Here is a 14,364-nt window from a genome sequence, read left to right as displayed (position 1 = left end):
CCCCCAGGGAGTTAGGTCGGTCCACATGGATCGTTCTAAGTATGGGAATCCAGTCTTACACATTTCTACCTTCCCGTTCCATCTCACCCACACTAAATGTGACTTTGGCATACTGGTCCCTGTGTGTGAACCTCGTCTTTGGATGGCCAATCCTCCTCTAAAAAAGGATGGAAGTAAGAAAAAATTAAAACAATGAAAATTTTCAATTTAATGAAATTTATTTAAATCTGTTGAGGCCCATGGGCAGCAGTAGAATAGGTGTATTTAAAAAGTACAGAAATTTAAAAAGTAAATAGAAAACTACTAACGTCCTAAAATTGCTGAAAAAAAATTCTTGAAAAGGGTTCTTCATTTGTTGCACTCAAACCTTTTCTCGGAATAATTCATGGTTTGAGACATGTTGTAAATGCGGAATATCCAGCTTTACCTCTAAACAGCCGTGTGCTTGGTTAGAGTCAACGTACGGGCTACTTTTTCGTGCGTAAGGAACCTACTTCAACGTCTGTTTCCGTCTATGATCTTTAGATTTTAATTCTTCATTTACTCTGAATAAAGCTAGTAACATTTGTGTTTGTAGGTATAAAAGGTCACATTTCTTAAATACATCTTTATCTTAAAGCCTTATTAAGTGCAAGCTTCTCTCATGTGAGCTGAATACAGAAATCTGAATTCCCTGCTTAATACAGACGCGAAAGCGATCGTTACGTTACGTGGACGGCTTGCATGCAACATAAAAAAGACAGGTAAAAGGCGGAAATTAAATTTACTACTCATTAAATAGCGGAATGACGGAAAGGGACGTTAAGGCCAACCTTCAAGTTCTTCAGTCCGGCGCACACTTTGGGATTTGAGCTCAGTTGCCGGTTTATTTTGAGTTCCAATTCAAATAACACGTGGCCAGGGATGTGCGCTGACTTGGAACACAAGACAAGACCCTATTTCCCCCAGGGTAACACATACGCTTTCATGATAATACTTCACAGGATATTAAAGGTTAATCCCATACCATCCTGATACATAATCACAGTATAATACATCTCATTACATCTCATTCAGTGCAGTTCATGCTGCGAACCTTTTTTTTTCCTCCCGCATCAACTCCATATTAGATATCAAGCATCATCTTGGCAGGCATGTTTTAAGACACAGGTATACGTGCGAAAGATAAGATGCTTATTTCACTTTTGATATCAAAAGGCAAGATAAAGTGTAAAGACATAAGAGAGAAGGAGAATAAGGCACCTTCGTTCGGATGACATTAAGTCTTGAGACGTTTCAATCCGCACGAACTCTGCTGGTATCCGATAGAGACCGTCCCTCCCATATATCAGACACATTGTGTTCAGATTTTTTTATGTACAGAAACGAAAGTATATTTAAAACGAAACCTGTTACTGAAACGATGTCGGTGGTATTTCGAAAGAAATGGAAACTGAATTAAATGTGTTTTTTTGCCTGTTATCTAACGTCACAACAAATGTGCTTATCCGCAGTAAATATTAACAGTTCGGCTAATGGACAATATTTGAGAACGGGCAACGGACCAAACTATTAGCGTAAGAAATTTGCAAACGAATGAAAGTGACAGATTTATTGATTTTTACGAAGCATTTTGAAAGCACGCTTTGTCTGTACCGTACAAAAGTTTTTGGCCGTAGAAATTAAAAGATGCGTGTTCACGTCCTACGTCAATTCGATCCCTAATGATTCTGACATTTTCCTGCTGAAGGACACAATAGTCTTCGAAGCGACGTAAATCGATGTCTTACAACTGTATTATTTCTTCAATATGTTCATTGGACCTCCCCCCCCTCCCCCCCCCCCCCCACACACACACACATACACTGCTGATTGGGGTGACAGTATATTTACTTATAACTAGTATGAATTCTTGAGGCCAGATCCACAACACGAACGCTGGTTTAAGCTAAAGCTATATTGCTGTTAGAAAAATTACCTCCAGCAAGCCGGGAGAATATGAGACAAGATTTTCTACAGAAAAAGTAGCCGGATTCTTTTGTAACGAAACTAGGTCAGTTCTGATTTTAAATTATATAAAGCATCAAAAAACGATCAAATGTTATAGACACGTATCTCTCTTTATTGCCAATTGATGCAGAAAGGAAATTACACACGGCCGCTTTGTTTATTTATCTGTTTTTTGAGTCTGATTATGTGCATGTTACTCCCGAAGAGAAGTAAGATTACGTTACAAAACTACCGGCAGAGTTGATGGCACAATATATCATCCAGAAATAAAATTGCCGAGTGAAATGAAATCCTACAGGCCTGTTATCTTAGACCCCATTCCCACATATTTTAGATCGATCTATCCCTGTGGTGAGTCTCACTAGATTACTGTCAGCTTAGCCGGCTTAAGCGTCTGTCCCGCCTACTAAAAGCTGTAAGGGGGTAATTAACTGTCGTGCGCGCTCGGCTGACTGCAATTTAGCGTGAACCCCCAGGGAGTTAGGTCGATCCGGATGGATCGATCTAAATCTCTGGGAATGCACTCTTACATGCACAGAGATGTGTTCATTTTCAACCTTTGTAACTTTTTTGTCTTAATGGCATTTTTTCCTTCTATCTATCTTTCTTTCTTTCCCTTTTTATCTTTTTTTCCCTTCTTTTAACTCCTTGTCTTGTCATTGTATGCATGTTATTTGAATATTTGGGAAGAATATATTTCAACATTAAGTTTAATGGCGCATTTCGAAGATATTGGTATAAACGCGGTACAGCTAGCTGTCGCGAGCTCATCCTATACATACATGTACAAGCATAATTGCATAAGTCATATTTGGAACCAGTAAAACTTTTTCAAATAATAGTCACAAAGCTGGCGGATATAAGATCTGATGGGTTTAACGCAACTGAAGACATTACGTCTCGCGCATTTCCTGTTGTAAATCGCTGTATCATCTTCTTGCGTCATCGGTGTTTTTTGTTCTTTTCTACATTGCTTCACCGATAGATATTTCATAAATGAGGTTCTAAGATGATGATGGTGTGCAACCATTCATAAATAATTCAGAGCACTGCGCCCTCATGCAGGACAAAAAAATACACGCGCCTACCGTCATTTTTTAAAACATTTTTTTGTGATCGTCTTTTAGCGGACCAACAAGAAAATTCTGTCCCAAGCTAGTTGAAATCTCTGCACTGAAATTTCCCGAAGCATTTCCATGGACGATATTCGCAATTTTGCGTGCGAGACAAAAACTCCTGCAACAGAACGCTCGGCACGATTTTCACATTGTATATATCATGGCATGACAGAGCAATCTACGGCGAGGAGAACGCCAACAAAAGATCAAAGACAGATCACCATTCTACCGCAGCACTTACGTGTGCCATTTTAAAAATATCACGGCAGGATATGGAGACGTAAGAAAATGATGAAGGAAATATGTCTGACAATTCATTTCAAAGAGATCACGCAAGTTATTCAAACTTCATTATCAATGTTTTCGCCTACGAACACGCGGTATTACGCAAATTTGATTTTGGCATGAAAAAAAAAACCAAACGAGTTCTAATCGTACAAGACCTGATTGTCTGACAATGCTAAAGGGCACGTACACAGTAGTAAAAGCATTCGATGTACAGAGCAAAGATTCCGGGCGGGTTTCTGTGGTCACTGATAACGTTTCAAAGATGATGCCCTGTAAAGAGAGTGTTTTCCCCCCGGAGAGACATGTCACCCGAGTTTTATTATACCAGAATTCTTGTAGGGGTGCGCCCTAACATCGATAGGCGTCCATTTTTGTCCGACTGTTGCACCATCAACATCACCGTTAAACTGCAAAATCACCTTCCACAAATTTTAGCAAATCACACATATCAAAAGGATTATAATAAAGGAACAATAATACTACAAAGTAATAAAGAAGATTTCATTTTTTTCATACAAAATCGTATATATTTTTTTAATTTATTACCTACTTCTGAATTTGATGTACAAAAATTAATTGACGTGCAAAATTCCATCCTGAAATTTACGCTCTACAGTAGTATTCAGATTCACACAGCTGGGTCGGCCAAACTCTGCGGTGGATTTTCGCAAGTGCAATCAGTGGAACCACCTTAATTGTTTGACACACCTCATCGAGCAGCTACGGGGTAATTAACTAATGGCGTGGTGATTAAGCTGATTCCACCGATTGCACTTTAGCCAGAATCCCCCGCAGAGTTGGACCAACCAAGCAGGAAGATTGTGTTTATATGAATGCGCCAATTTAGTACTCATTAGGGCATTAATGAAGTGAGCAATTTGCCACGACAGCCGCTAATGCGTGCCCGTCTGAACGGTATAGAATGAAAGGAAATTTATGTCCTAAATGACGATCTCGGTTTTTACTCTTACGAGTAGTTTCGAGAGAAATGATTATTTGTTTTGATAAATAAATTTGTTAAGATGTTTTATTGTGTACTTTCAAGCTGTGTTCACTCTAATAATATGGTACAGTGTATGATTCTCACCGCCTGTCTTTCCAGTACATGCAACCGAGGGACCATTCAGATTGAGAAGAGCCGAGTGCTAGTAAGGCCGCGACCTAAATATAGCGGACCTACATGAAAAGAAGACCGCTTAATACTGTAATGGTATCTCCGCCTCTCACACGCCTCCCCACGCGGCGTCCCTGCAGGGGCAAAATAATTAAATCTCGGCTCAATTCAGCCGGTCGAGGGACAACGCGTGAGGAGGTGCGTGAGAGGCGGAAGACCCTTACAGGATTAAGCGATCTTCCTTTCATGTAGGTCCGCCATATTTAGGTCGCGGTCTTACTAGCACTCGGCTCTTCTCAATCTGAATGGTCCCCCAAGTTTATTTCTCCTAGCCGTTCGCATGTACTTGCAGAGAAAGGTATGGAATCAAATGAGCTTTGCAGTGCAGTGATCTTCATGTGATTAGAAATGTGTTTAGGTGTGGCAATCATGTGAGATCACAGAATTATGTTTGTTAAGCTACATGTAAAACAAGGCGCTGCAGGCTGAGAGGAGCTACCCTAGTTTCTAGATTTCGGTATTACCAGCTCGATCTTGATTTCATATATAACCCACATCAGCAATACCGCACTCTGAAGCCAACACATGAAAAGGTATAGTGAGCAAGCTAGCTTTATAGTGCCCTGGCACTCAGGGTAAGAGGAGCAGGAAATAATTGCAAACGTTTTTAAAAGAAAGGTTACAATGAAATAAAAGTGAGTGCCATTTTGACGACGGCATGCGTCTCAAACAGCGTTTTTTTTTTTTTTTTTTAATTACATTCGGGAAACCAAAAGTTTTGTGAGATGCACATGTATAGCCTTAATGTGCGTGCATTGCAATGAAAACGGGATATACTACCTGTAGCTACTATAGGCCTACACCTTATAAAGACAAACTTGCTTGAGATATAAAAGGCAGAAACACACAATCAAACTTTTTGAAAAAAGAAAAAAAAAAACAAAATTAATTTGCACGTATTACAGTTTTGTCAGTTTTAATATTCTTTGTAGACATCACAGCATAACGAAAATAAAGTGGTATCTTTATCAACGAGAGATTTGACAGTTTTCCGAAGCCTGTATTCATTTCAAATGTTATGATTGATGAAGACAGTCGACTTTATTTTCTTCTTTGACATTTTCTATGATACCACAACGGTTCATCTAAGTTAATGGAATCATCCATCATTTCGTTTTTGAAAATTTCACTTTATTCATGACATGGTTTGTACTGCAGTGGCAGATTTTAAGGTACATATGAACCGAGCATCGGTGGAGCGTGGCTTCCCAGTACCACATATAAACCACTTCTTATACGACTCAAATAAAGTCGACATGCCAAGGGATAAACTGAATAAATCACTCGATCAGCCATAAAAGAGCTTTAGACTGCTCCTTTCTTTAAATTTTTGGTCAGAAAATTAACCTACTTATGTGACCTACTTTTCTGTCCCATGAATATACAGCATAGGAAGGAAGCAGAAAAAATCCGTTCAAATATCAATTTTCGGGTAAGATTAAGCAATGTCTTTTCGTAATAATCTTAGTTATACTATTTGAAACTATATGCTGGCATTGGCTGGTTTTTGTGGCAAAAAATTGACTTCATATGCGTCTTTAAGGAGGTCAGTTGGGTTCTGACCACCCCCCCTCCCCCCCTCCCCCCTCCCCCAATTTCTGAAAAAAAATCGGACCAAAAAAGTCTACCTGAATCATAGTTCTAAACCGTAACAAATGGCACCGTTTGCCCTCCAAAATACCAAAAAAATTTCGGAACCTTGAGCGGACCCCGAACTCTACGCCAAAGGGGCGAGGGTCAGATTCGCCGACCTCACAATCCTAGGTGCGTCATTCCTAAAAATACGGACCCCCCCTTCCTCTTCAAATAATCCTGGATCCGACCCTGTATTGCTATGTGTCCGGTAAATGTTTTTTCCGTCTCGGATTTTGATCTTCTTTTTATATCAACCCGTTGTTACCTCTCTGCTTATATTCCAGATTCAGAAAAAAATCAAGACTATTTATCATTGTGCTAGGTTTATTACAACCCTCTGTCAGTGACAATCGTTCATCTTTTAATAAACATGTTATAAAAGGTCCGTTTTTCAAAAACAACCTGATATTTGGTAAATAAGGTTGAAATATTACAGTAAATATTACAGTGAATTCGAGCTCTTACCAGACAGATTGTAGGAGATTGCCCTTACAGGGTGGTGACCTAATTACTCCCCGTGGTTTGACGGTATTAGATTGATCAACGCTCCTGAGGAGTTGGAAGGAATGTTTAATGGCGGATTTATGTCTTCTGTTGACAGGTTGAACGATAGGGTTGTTTTGCATTTTGTTTCGTGCTCGAGCACTCCAGTGAGTGTACAGAATGGGTTCATCGTACGATGTACATTGCCTGAGGGAGAATGAAGCATTGACGATTGTATTGAACACAACACGTACCAACGTTGTTCGCCTCTCAATGGAAAGCAACCATCCGGTAGTGCAAAAGTAAACTCATACAAAAATCTAATTAATTGGCAAAAAATGCTCATTTTTAAGGCTTATCGTTCTACACAACCTTGAAAGATCAAAAACTATTTATCAGTGAAAACTATTTATATGTGAAAACATGTATGAAACATGTATGTGACATACATAATCAAAAGTCCACATAGATGAATTACATGTGCCATCAGAATATAATTGTGGCATTAATAGTGTTTTCAGTCAGTGCCGTATTCATCCATTAGTTCAGGCATCTGTGGACTGAATTCAAGCAGCTCACTTCGACTGAAGCTACAAAAAATGTGCCTCATTGCTACAAATGTCAGGAACAGTGGATACGAATACCCCCGTCACGTCGGAATACTTTGAAAACTGGTCATGCCGTCACCTGTTTGGACTTGTAAATTATTGTAGACTTTTTTGTATAACTTCATTCCAGAACGCACAGCTGCCATCCGCTTGTCTGTCTGTTCTTAGGTCAGCCTACTACTTTGTGCTTTTTTTTTTGGGGGGGGGGATAAAAAAAATTCACAAAATAGATATACTGACAGTCAGTGAAAACGAATCAGAAAACTTTCTTGTACTTTTTTTACCGAAAATCGATTCCAACCATATAAACGAGTACAAATGCACTTGTTTGGTCATAAGAGAGTGGACTAACCACTATTTCATATTTCACATATTTCACACGAAAACTGTTATTTTCTTAATGTGCCAAAGAACTTAAAATATTATTTGATAAATAAATGATGCGTTTTCATTGACTGTCAGTACACTAATTAAAACTACCAGTTGGAAATTTTACTCAGTTAATAGAAAGTGTCGTCTCTTCTACATCTGCGGCTGAATAAGCTAAATAAATAGTTTGCAGCAGCGAGTTTGCAAAAAAATTACATTGCTGCTGAATTGCAACAAACTTGCGAGAGAGTTTACGACAGGCCTGATATTTAGACATTAGTTGAAGACTTAGAGAGTCATCTACTGTAGGTGTCATTTGCTGCCGGCCACGAGAAGATTAGTCGGGGTGCCTGGTGGTTCTAATAATAGTATCAGATCGACCAAACATGTCGATGGGTTATTGAAAGAAGGATTTAAGACACATAAGACATAAATGACTGATTCTGTCGTGAATTGAATGATTGAATGATGCGGAGCACCGCAAGGAAGCGGATGTGAGTAAGGAGGAGGGAGTTATTGGGATGGAGATACGATCTGAGCGTTCTGGTAATAATACAACGAAGACTTTATCATTGATCACATCCTGCGGGTCAGATTTCCATGAAAAGAATAGAAACACTTCCTTCTTTCAGGCGATTTCCAGATGTGGGAGTCGGTTCTAGATAAAGTGTCTTCTTCCCTTCGTTTCTCCTCCCATCCCTCCTTCTTTTTCTACTCTTTCCTTCCTTTCGGTTTATTGCTTATCCTCATGCATGATTTTTTTAATACAGCAAAAGTAATTGTACATTCATAAATATATAAAAAGAAAGATAACACAAAGTATTTACGGTATTGATAAATACCACATGTCGACGACATACAAGGCTGCAGAATGTACCGGAAAAGAAGATTACAGACTATGGAGAAGAGCATTAGCAAACCTTGTAAGAAAAGGCCATGGCTTGGAAAAACATCATATCTACAAAATAAAAAGAAGGCAAATGAATTTTTTGATTTCTTTCATTAAGTGCTGACAACCAACCACCCAGGTCTAGTTTATCCGAGACTTCGGACGTGAAAGTGTTATTTAAAAACCGATCCAATGAAAGCATAACTTAGTGTAACATTTACCTGGCTTACCGTACATAGAAAGAGATGACAAGAAAGGCTCTTTTGGTGTCCCTTGCCATGGACTTAATTACAGTGTATTCGTGCTTTTGTTGCTTATTTCTCACGAGAGCTTGTCGCGGCATTGCCTCATTTCCTCCAACGTAACGCAACATCAGAGACGGCATATGTTACAACATTGGGGGCGTGAGCCTTTGTTACATGTACAACCGCAGAGGTCTGAGTTTTTGTTTCAAAATCAAACCGAGCAACAATACAGAAAAACTAAATACGTTTACCGTTTGCATGTTACTGAACAAGAAAAGAAAAGAAAACAAAACTAGAAAAAAAAACTGTAATAGGTTAATTTTACCATATATGTAAATTACGCAAGAATAACTTTCAATTACACTAGCTACCTCTGATACCTGCAGACGAAAACTGCTGATCTTTCTTCTGAATTGCAATTCGTATTACTCATCTATTTATTTATTTATTTTTCTTATGGAAATGGAATGTACATTTCACAGAGAAGCAAAAAAAAAAAAAAAAAAAAAACGCGTGCATTCATAGCAAACCTGGAAAAACAAAACAGATATACATGGATTGCCAAATGAAAAACAACAGGTCATTTGAAATCGCCGTCAAATTACAGAATAACACGCAAATGACCTATCATTTCTCGGTTCTAGGGGTTCATTGCCCTGTAATGACCAAGGATACACTCAGGTCAGCGCCACGGGATTTACTCGGACTTTCCGCTCTCGCGAGGTGACTCGATAGTATTTGATGTAAAATAGATGTTTTTCTTGTCTACGTGGAGAAGACGCAAGAAGCAAATAATCCGCGTTGGTTCTAAAAACAGCAAAAGTATTTTTTTTCTGGAAATTTCAAAGCTCTTTCATAATGTCACCATGGGATGTCATGTCCATGTTCACAGAACCACGATCCATAAGTCTGGTTTTTCTTGTTTTTTTTTTTTTTTTTTTTTTTTTTTTTTTTTTTTTTTTTTTTTTTGTTCTCTACCGTAATATGAAGGAGAATTTCGCAATTGACGGTTAAAAGCCAATGATGCGGACTGCTTCTTTTTTGGAGTGAATATATTTCACCCTGCAATATGCGTTTCTGATATCATGTTTACTAGCATATACGATATATTAAAATTGCGAGGCAAATTAATTTATTTATTTATTTTGTAAGTTAGGTAATTAGCTAGCTAGCTAGTAAGTTAATTAGTTAGTTGATTTCTACGTGATTTATACGCTGTCTGGTAACACCGTGGATGGTGAATAGGACGACTTCGGGGTTCATAACAAAAAAGTGAATGAGACTGTGTGTGTGTGTGTGTGTGTGTGTGTGTGTGTGTGTGTGTGTTTGTGAGCGTGTGCGTGTATTTTTAGCGGTTATACTTATAACAACGCGAGGTGACTCGAGAGTACAGAGACGCAGGGCGGCCCACCTGTACATGAGTTCTCAATAACATGCCGGCGGGCCACCCCCTGCGTCTCTATCCTGCGTCTCTCTCCGCCAGTCGATTTGCTAAGTGGTTGATGCTGTGTCTGGTTACCCAATGGATGGTGCATAGGACGACTTCGGCATTCATTTCATTGATATCTGTTGATTGTTCTACGTGACACATACCATTGCTTGTCCTGGTCTGAATTCTCTAAAGACGCCTTTTAATCAACGGTCAATGTACATAATCTGCTCGGGGACAGTGACATCCGTCAATTAAACAGCTCGGTTTTTCTGTGGAACTTTGAATGTGGCATGTTTCAATGTCAAAAGAGTGAATCATTTGACTTGCCTGTTAATGTATGTCTTCCTGCCTGTCCGTTTGTTTTTAAACGATATCACAAATTTAGAAGAAACGAGATACCTGTTACTAATTGTGTTAGCGTTATCACAAGCGGGTTATTTCTTTTATTCATTTGTCTCTTTATTAATTTATTTACCCAGAAATAAACCTTTGTTTTAAATATACATCTAGAAGCAAAGAAGTTTTTGTTACAAGCCGAATTTAAGTGAATGCGTTAGTTGAGCACGGGGGGGCTGGCACAACCAAATGTGTTCATAAGCCGCTTTGATCTGCTGCTGCTGCTGCGCATTAAACAGAATGCACCAAATAGACAGGGTATATGTGAATATACTATCGCCTCATTTGCACTTTGATGCCATCGCGAAAAAAATGAAGTACACAAAATTAAAAGACAAGGGTAGAAAGTTATAGCTCAAACACTGTTATAAAAAGTATAACCACTGTGAATGAGACAAAGGGGAGCTAATTGAAAAGACTAAAGAGTGACGAATTTGATTTCTTAATCAGTCAAATTGGTAAAGTGGATTTTTAAGTTCATTCTAAGAATTGTAATGTGTAAGAAAGAAAGAAAAATAACATGAGACGGGCGGTTCACAACGATAAAAGTACCTTTACTTCCATTTATCATCACAACACGATGTCCGTGACGTCATAAAATGACGTCACACTGGCTGCGTGACGTCAAATACTTATTATCTATCCTTAAATAGTCGTGTATTTTATCTGAGAATAATGCATCTGAAACGTTAACGGCGTTAAGGGTACATATGTGTCATACCATATTATCTGTACAAGTCTATTTAATTGGGACAGAGCAAATATACGTAAATTTGATCCAACATTATACATAGTAAATTGCGCTAACAAAGGTAGTCACATACCTAAGCTTTGTTTTTACGAAAATATTACAAAGCTTCATGGGCGATTAATTTACACACACTCACACACTCATACATGCATGCACGCACGCACGCACGCACGCACACATGCAAAAAATCGAATAAAATGAAAGCTGATAAAACTAATTATTAAAATAGCCGATACAAGCCGGACATGCGGCCCATATACAGTGTTTAACTTTAAAATTAAAAAAAGATCTCGTCATCAAAATATCTATACAACCTGAAATAAACCTGTGTTTTCTAATGTCTATATGTCAGCCATTGGAATGACAGTATAAATATAGCGGAAATAAAATAGTACATCATCAGTGAAATGTATGATTTTCAGAAGTTATACATATTATAAATATGAAGATAATTATGAATTATACTGCCAACAAATTAGATATAACGCTACTGATCACCAACAAGTGCCTGTATCAGACATTTAGAGTGATAAATACTATCGAAAAACAGCAAACATGAATCATCTGTGATACTCCAGCTCAACGTCTTTGAATCACGAGGAACGTGGGGCGGGAAATAGTGGCAGACTGGCAAGTCCAGTGAGGCAGCGAATAAAATTTGAAAGTATTATAAAAGTGTATTTTTTTTTCTCATTGTTTTCTTTGTTAAAAGTTCTGTAGATTAAGTCTTTTGCATAACAATACGTAATGCACCAAGTTTAATTTTGCTTTTGAATAGCTTTCTAAGATGATTTTCCCGGAGAAAACAGTTTATCCTCATTGCTAAGAGGCAAGCCCTCACCTCATCCGGATTCTCGCGTGTTTTCTAGTCCCGTAGGGTGTCATGCAGTGTTGACAGCCTCAGGTGCTTTCCAATATCCTTACAATTTTATTTTGCATTTGTTTGTAAAACAAGACAAGCTGTCAGAAACAATAGCAATACCGACTTCCAGTCTCGGCACGTTAGGCATGCGCAGCCAGTGGGGTTGGTCGTGTCTTGGGTGGTAGCATTGACAGCATGTGGTACGGTGGCGCTCTCTTCAGGGGGTCCCTGTAAACGAGAGGGATCCAAGACACGCCCCACGAACAAAAGAAGATGATCCTGCTTCACGTAGAAAAGGAAAGGGCTGTCAACCTGTAATGAAAAAGGGTGCCCCCCTCTCTTAACTTCTTTTTAGCAGCACTGCAAACAAAACAAGACAGAAATTCCCCCATCTCTTTTGCCGTACCTAGCGTGTTTTCATTTACTGTTGTAGTTTCTATAGAATTATTAATTTTATCCTTGTACCCGCTTGAAAAAAATATGCACCCCCGCCCAGTTGACCTTTTCACCTTCATGTATATTTTTAGAACCAAAATATTTTATTTAAGTTTCATAATCTAATATAATATAAAATCATATCTTGATAAATTTCACTGAAATAAAAAAAATGGCCACTGACGTGTGTCTTAGTGTTTTATGTTTGTGAACTGAATCAAATCCACTCCATATGAGGTGGGAATAAAAAGTAAAATCAAAGAAAATTTATCAATGACAAAATGTGAAAAAACACGAATACCTTAATTTCCGGAAACACCTCAGCGTCCTTGATCAGTTCAGGGTCACCTCTGCTAACAACGCCATTATACTTCAAAGAGAGCAGAGACTTGTGGCGAAAATCTTCCAGGTAAACCCCTTCAGGGAAAGAAGTGACCCCAGCAAGCGGAGAAAAGAGGGTCAGATTGCCTATACCAAGCTCGGCCGCACTGTGAGAACTCCTGTCCAGTCCGAAATCTATCATCGGAAAAATTAAACTGTCTACTCGGACCAGTTCCCAGTCTGCGGCCGGATCAGTCAGCGTTAGCTCAGGCAGAACCTCCGCTACGGATTCTAAACCATCCGGATCATCAGGCCGGATGATAACCATGTAACCGGATGCGAACGGGATGGCAATGGCAATGGCTTTGTAGTCTGGGAGGCCGGTGTAATATACACTGCCTTTCTTGGCTTCGATATAGGTGACTTGGACAGCCTGATTTTTATCCAGCCTAAAGGTTTGAATGCTCTGCTGGCTGTAGCCAAAGCGCAATGCTGCGCTTTGGGCAAGACGAATAGCGTCCACTAAGACGTAGTTAGTTGAGGCGTCCTTAAACTGGTCGTCCTCGAACACAGACTTAGCATCATCGGATTCCAAATACGACCACATGACGTCACCGAGCCACTCCCGCGACTCGTCATCAGAGAAATTTGCGCTAAAAAACTGCCCTTGGACTTTCTTACACTGCAACCTGTAACTATTGGCACACGAAGAGCTCGTGAAGTCGACACTCAGGCGCTGATTGACCACGTGCATGTCCACCTGCTGCCGCGAGAAGGATTCCTTGATGTAGTTGGAAAGCGTCTCCTGGTTTTGCCTGCTGCTGTAGTAAGAGACGCCGAGGAATGAGGCCAGTTCCTTTCCGGCCTGTCCGGTCACACAGTTATACACCATTGACACCAAGCTGGACCAAATGGAAAATGGAGAAAATATGAAGTTGCCCTCGGAACCGGAAGATGCCAATTTGCTGTAGACTGTTGTGGAGAAATTGAGCACCCTTTGGACGCTTTCCTCCACGGTGAGACTTGTGCAAGCGCATTTTGGCGCCTGTACTACGAGAGCCACGAGGGAAACGGTGAAAGCTATGAACAAACGGTTCATTCTGTACCTGGCCTTGATCCCAACCGAGTCGTTGTTAGGCGAGTAGTTTGACTGATCAGAAGCCCGAAGATCAGTATTTATATACACTAACGATAACCCCGAAGCAGCGCATGCTTTGACATGACGCTGGATGAGGCAACGCCCTAGCAATCTTAAAAATTCTTTGTTGTTGTTGTTGTTGTTGTTCAGTGTGACTCAAAGTACCGATTATCAAATAACAGTTGTTGTTTTGATTCTTATTAATTGGTTATAGATCCAGGGATCTCTCTA

General features: G+C 39.4%; 1 protein-coding gene across 1 annotated transcript; it reads right to left on the bottom strand.

The window, feature by feature from the left end:
• Positions 1-55: 55 nt before the first annotated feature.
• On the bottom strand, positions 56-14,094 carry LOC106154400 (leukocyte elastase inhibitor C-like). The gene is made up of 3 exons (XM_086995556.1): positions 12,976-14,094; positions 12,360-12,551; positions 56-157 (listed from the first exon to the last, which is right to left on the bottom strand). The coding sequence occupies exons 1-3, from the start codon at positions 14,092-14,094 to the stop codon at positions 56-58; spliced, it is 1,413 nt and encodes a 470-aa protein (XP_086851682.1).
• Positions 14,095-14,364: the final 270 nt, after the last annotated feature.

This window comes from Lingula anatina, chromosome 9, assembly GCF_051362555.1.
Source record: "Lingula anatina isolate TDL-2025a chromosome 9, LinAna3.0, whole genome shotgun sequence".
NCBI classification, from domain to species: Eukaryota; Metazoa; Brachiopoda; class Lingulata; order Lingulida; family Lingulidae; genus Lingula; species Lingula anatina.
The sequence above is the reverse complement of the archived record's forward strand: the minus strand, read 5'-3'. Positions and strand labels throughout refer to the sequence as shown.

Coding starts and splice junctions, on each gene's coding strand:
- LOC106154400 (XM_086995556.1), bottom strand. CDS start 14,094: ATGAACCGTTTGTTCATAGCTTTCACCGTTTCCCTCGTGGCTCTCGTA. Junction 12,552..12,975: donor AGGTGTTTCCGGAAATTAAG/GTATTCGTGTTT, acceptor TTTTCATTACAG/GTTGACAGCCCTTTCCTTTT. Junction 158..12,359: donor CGTGCCGAGACTGGAAGTCG/GTATTGCTATTG, acceptor ATCCTTTTTTAG/AGGAGGATTGGCCATCCAAA.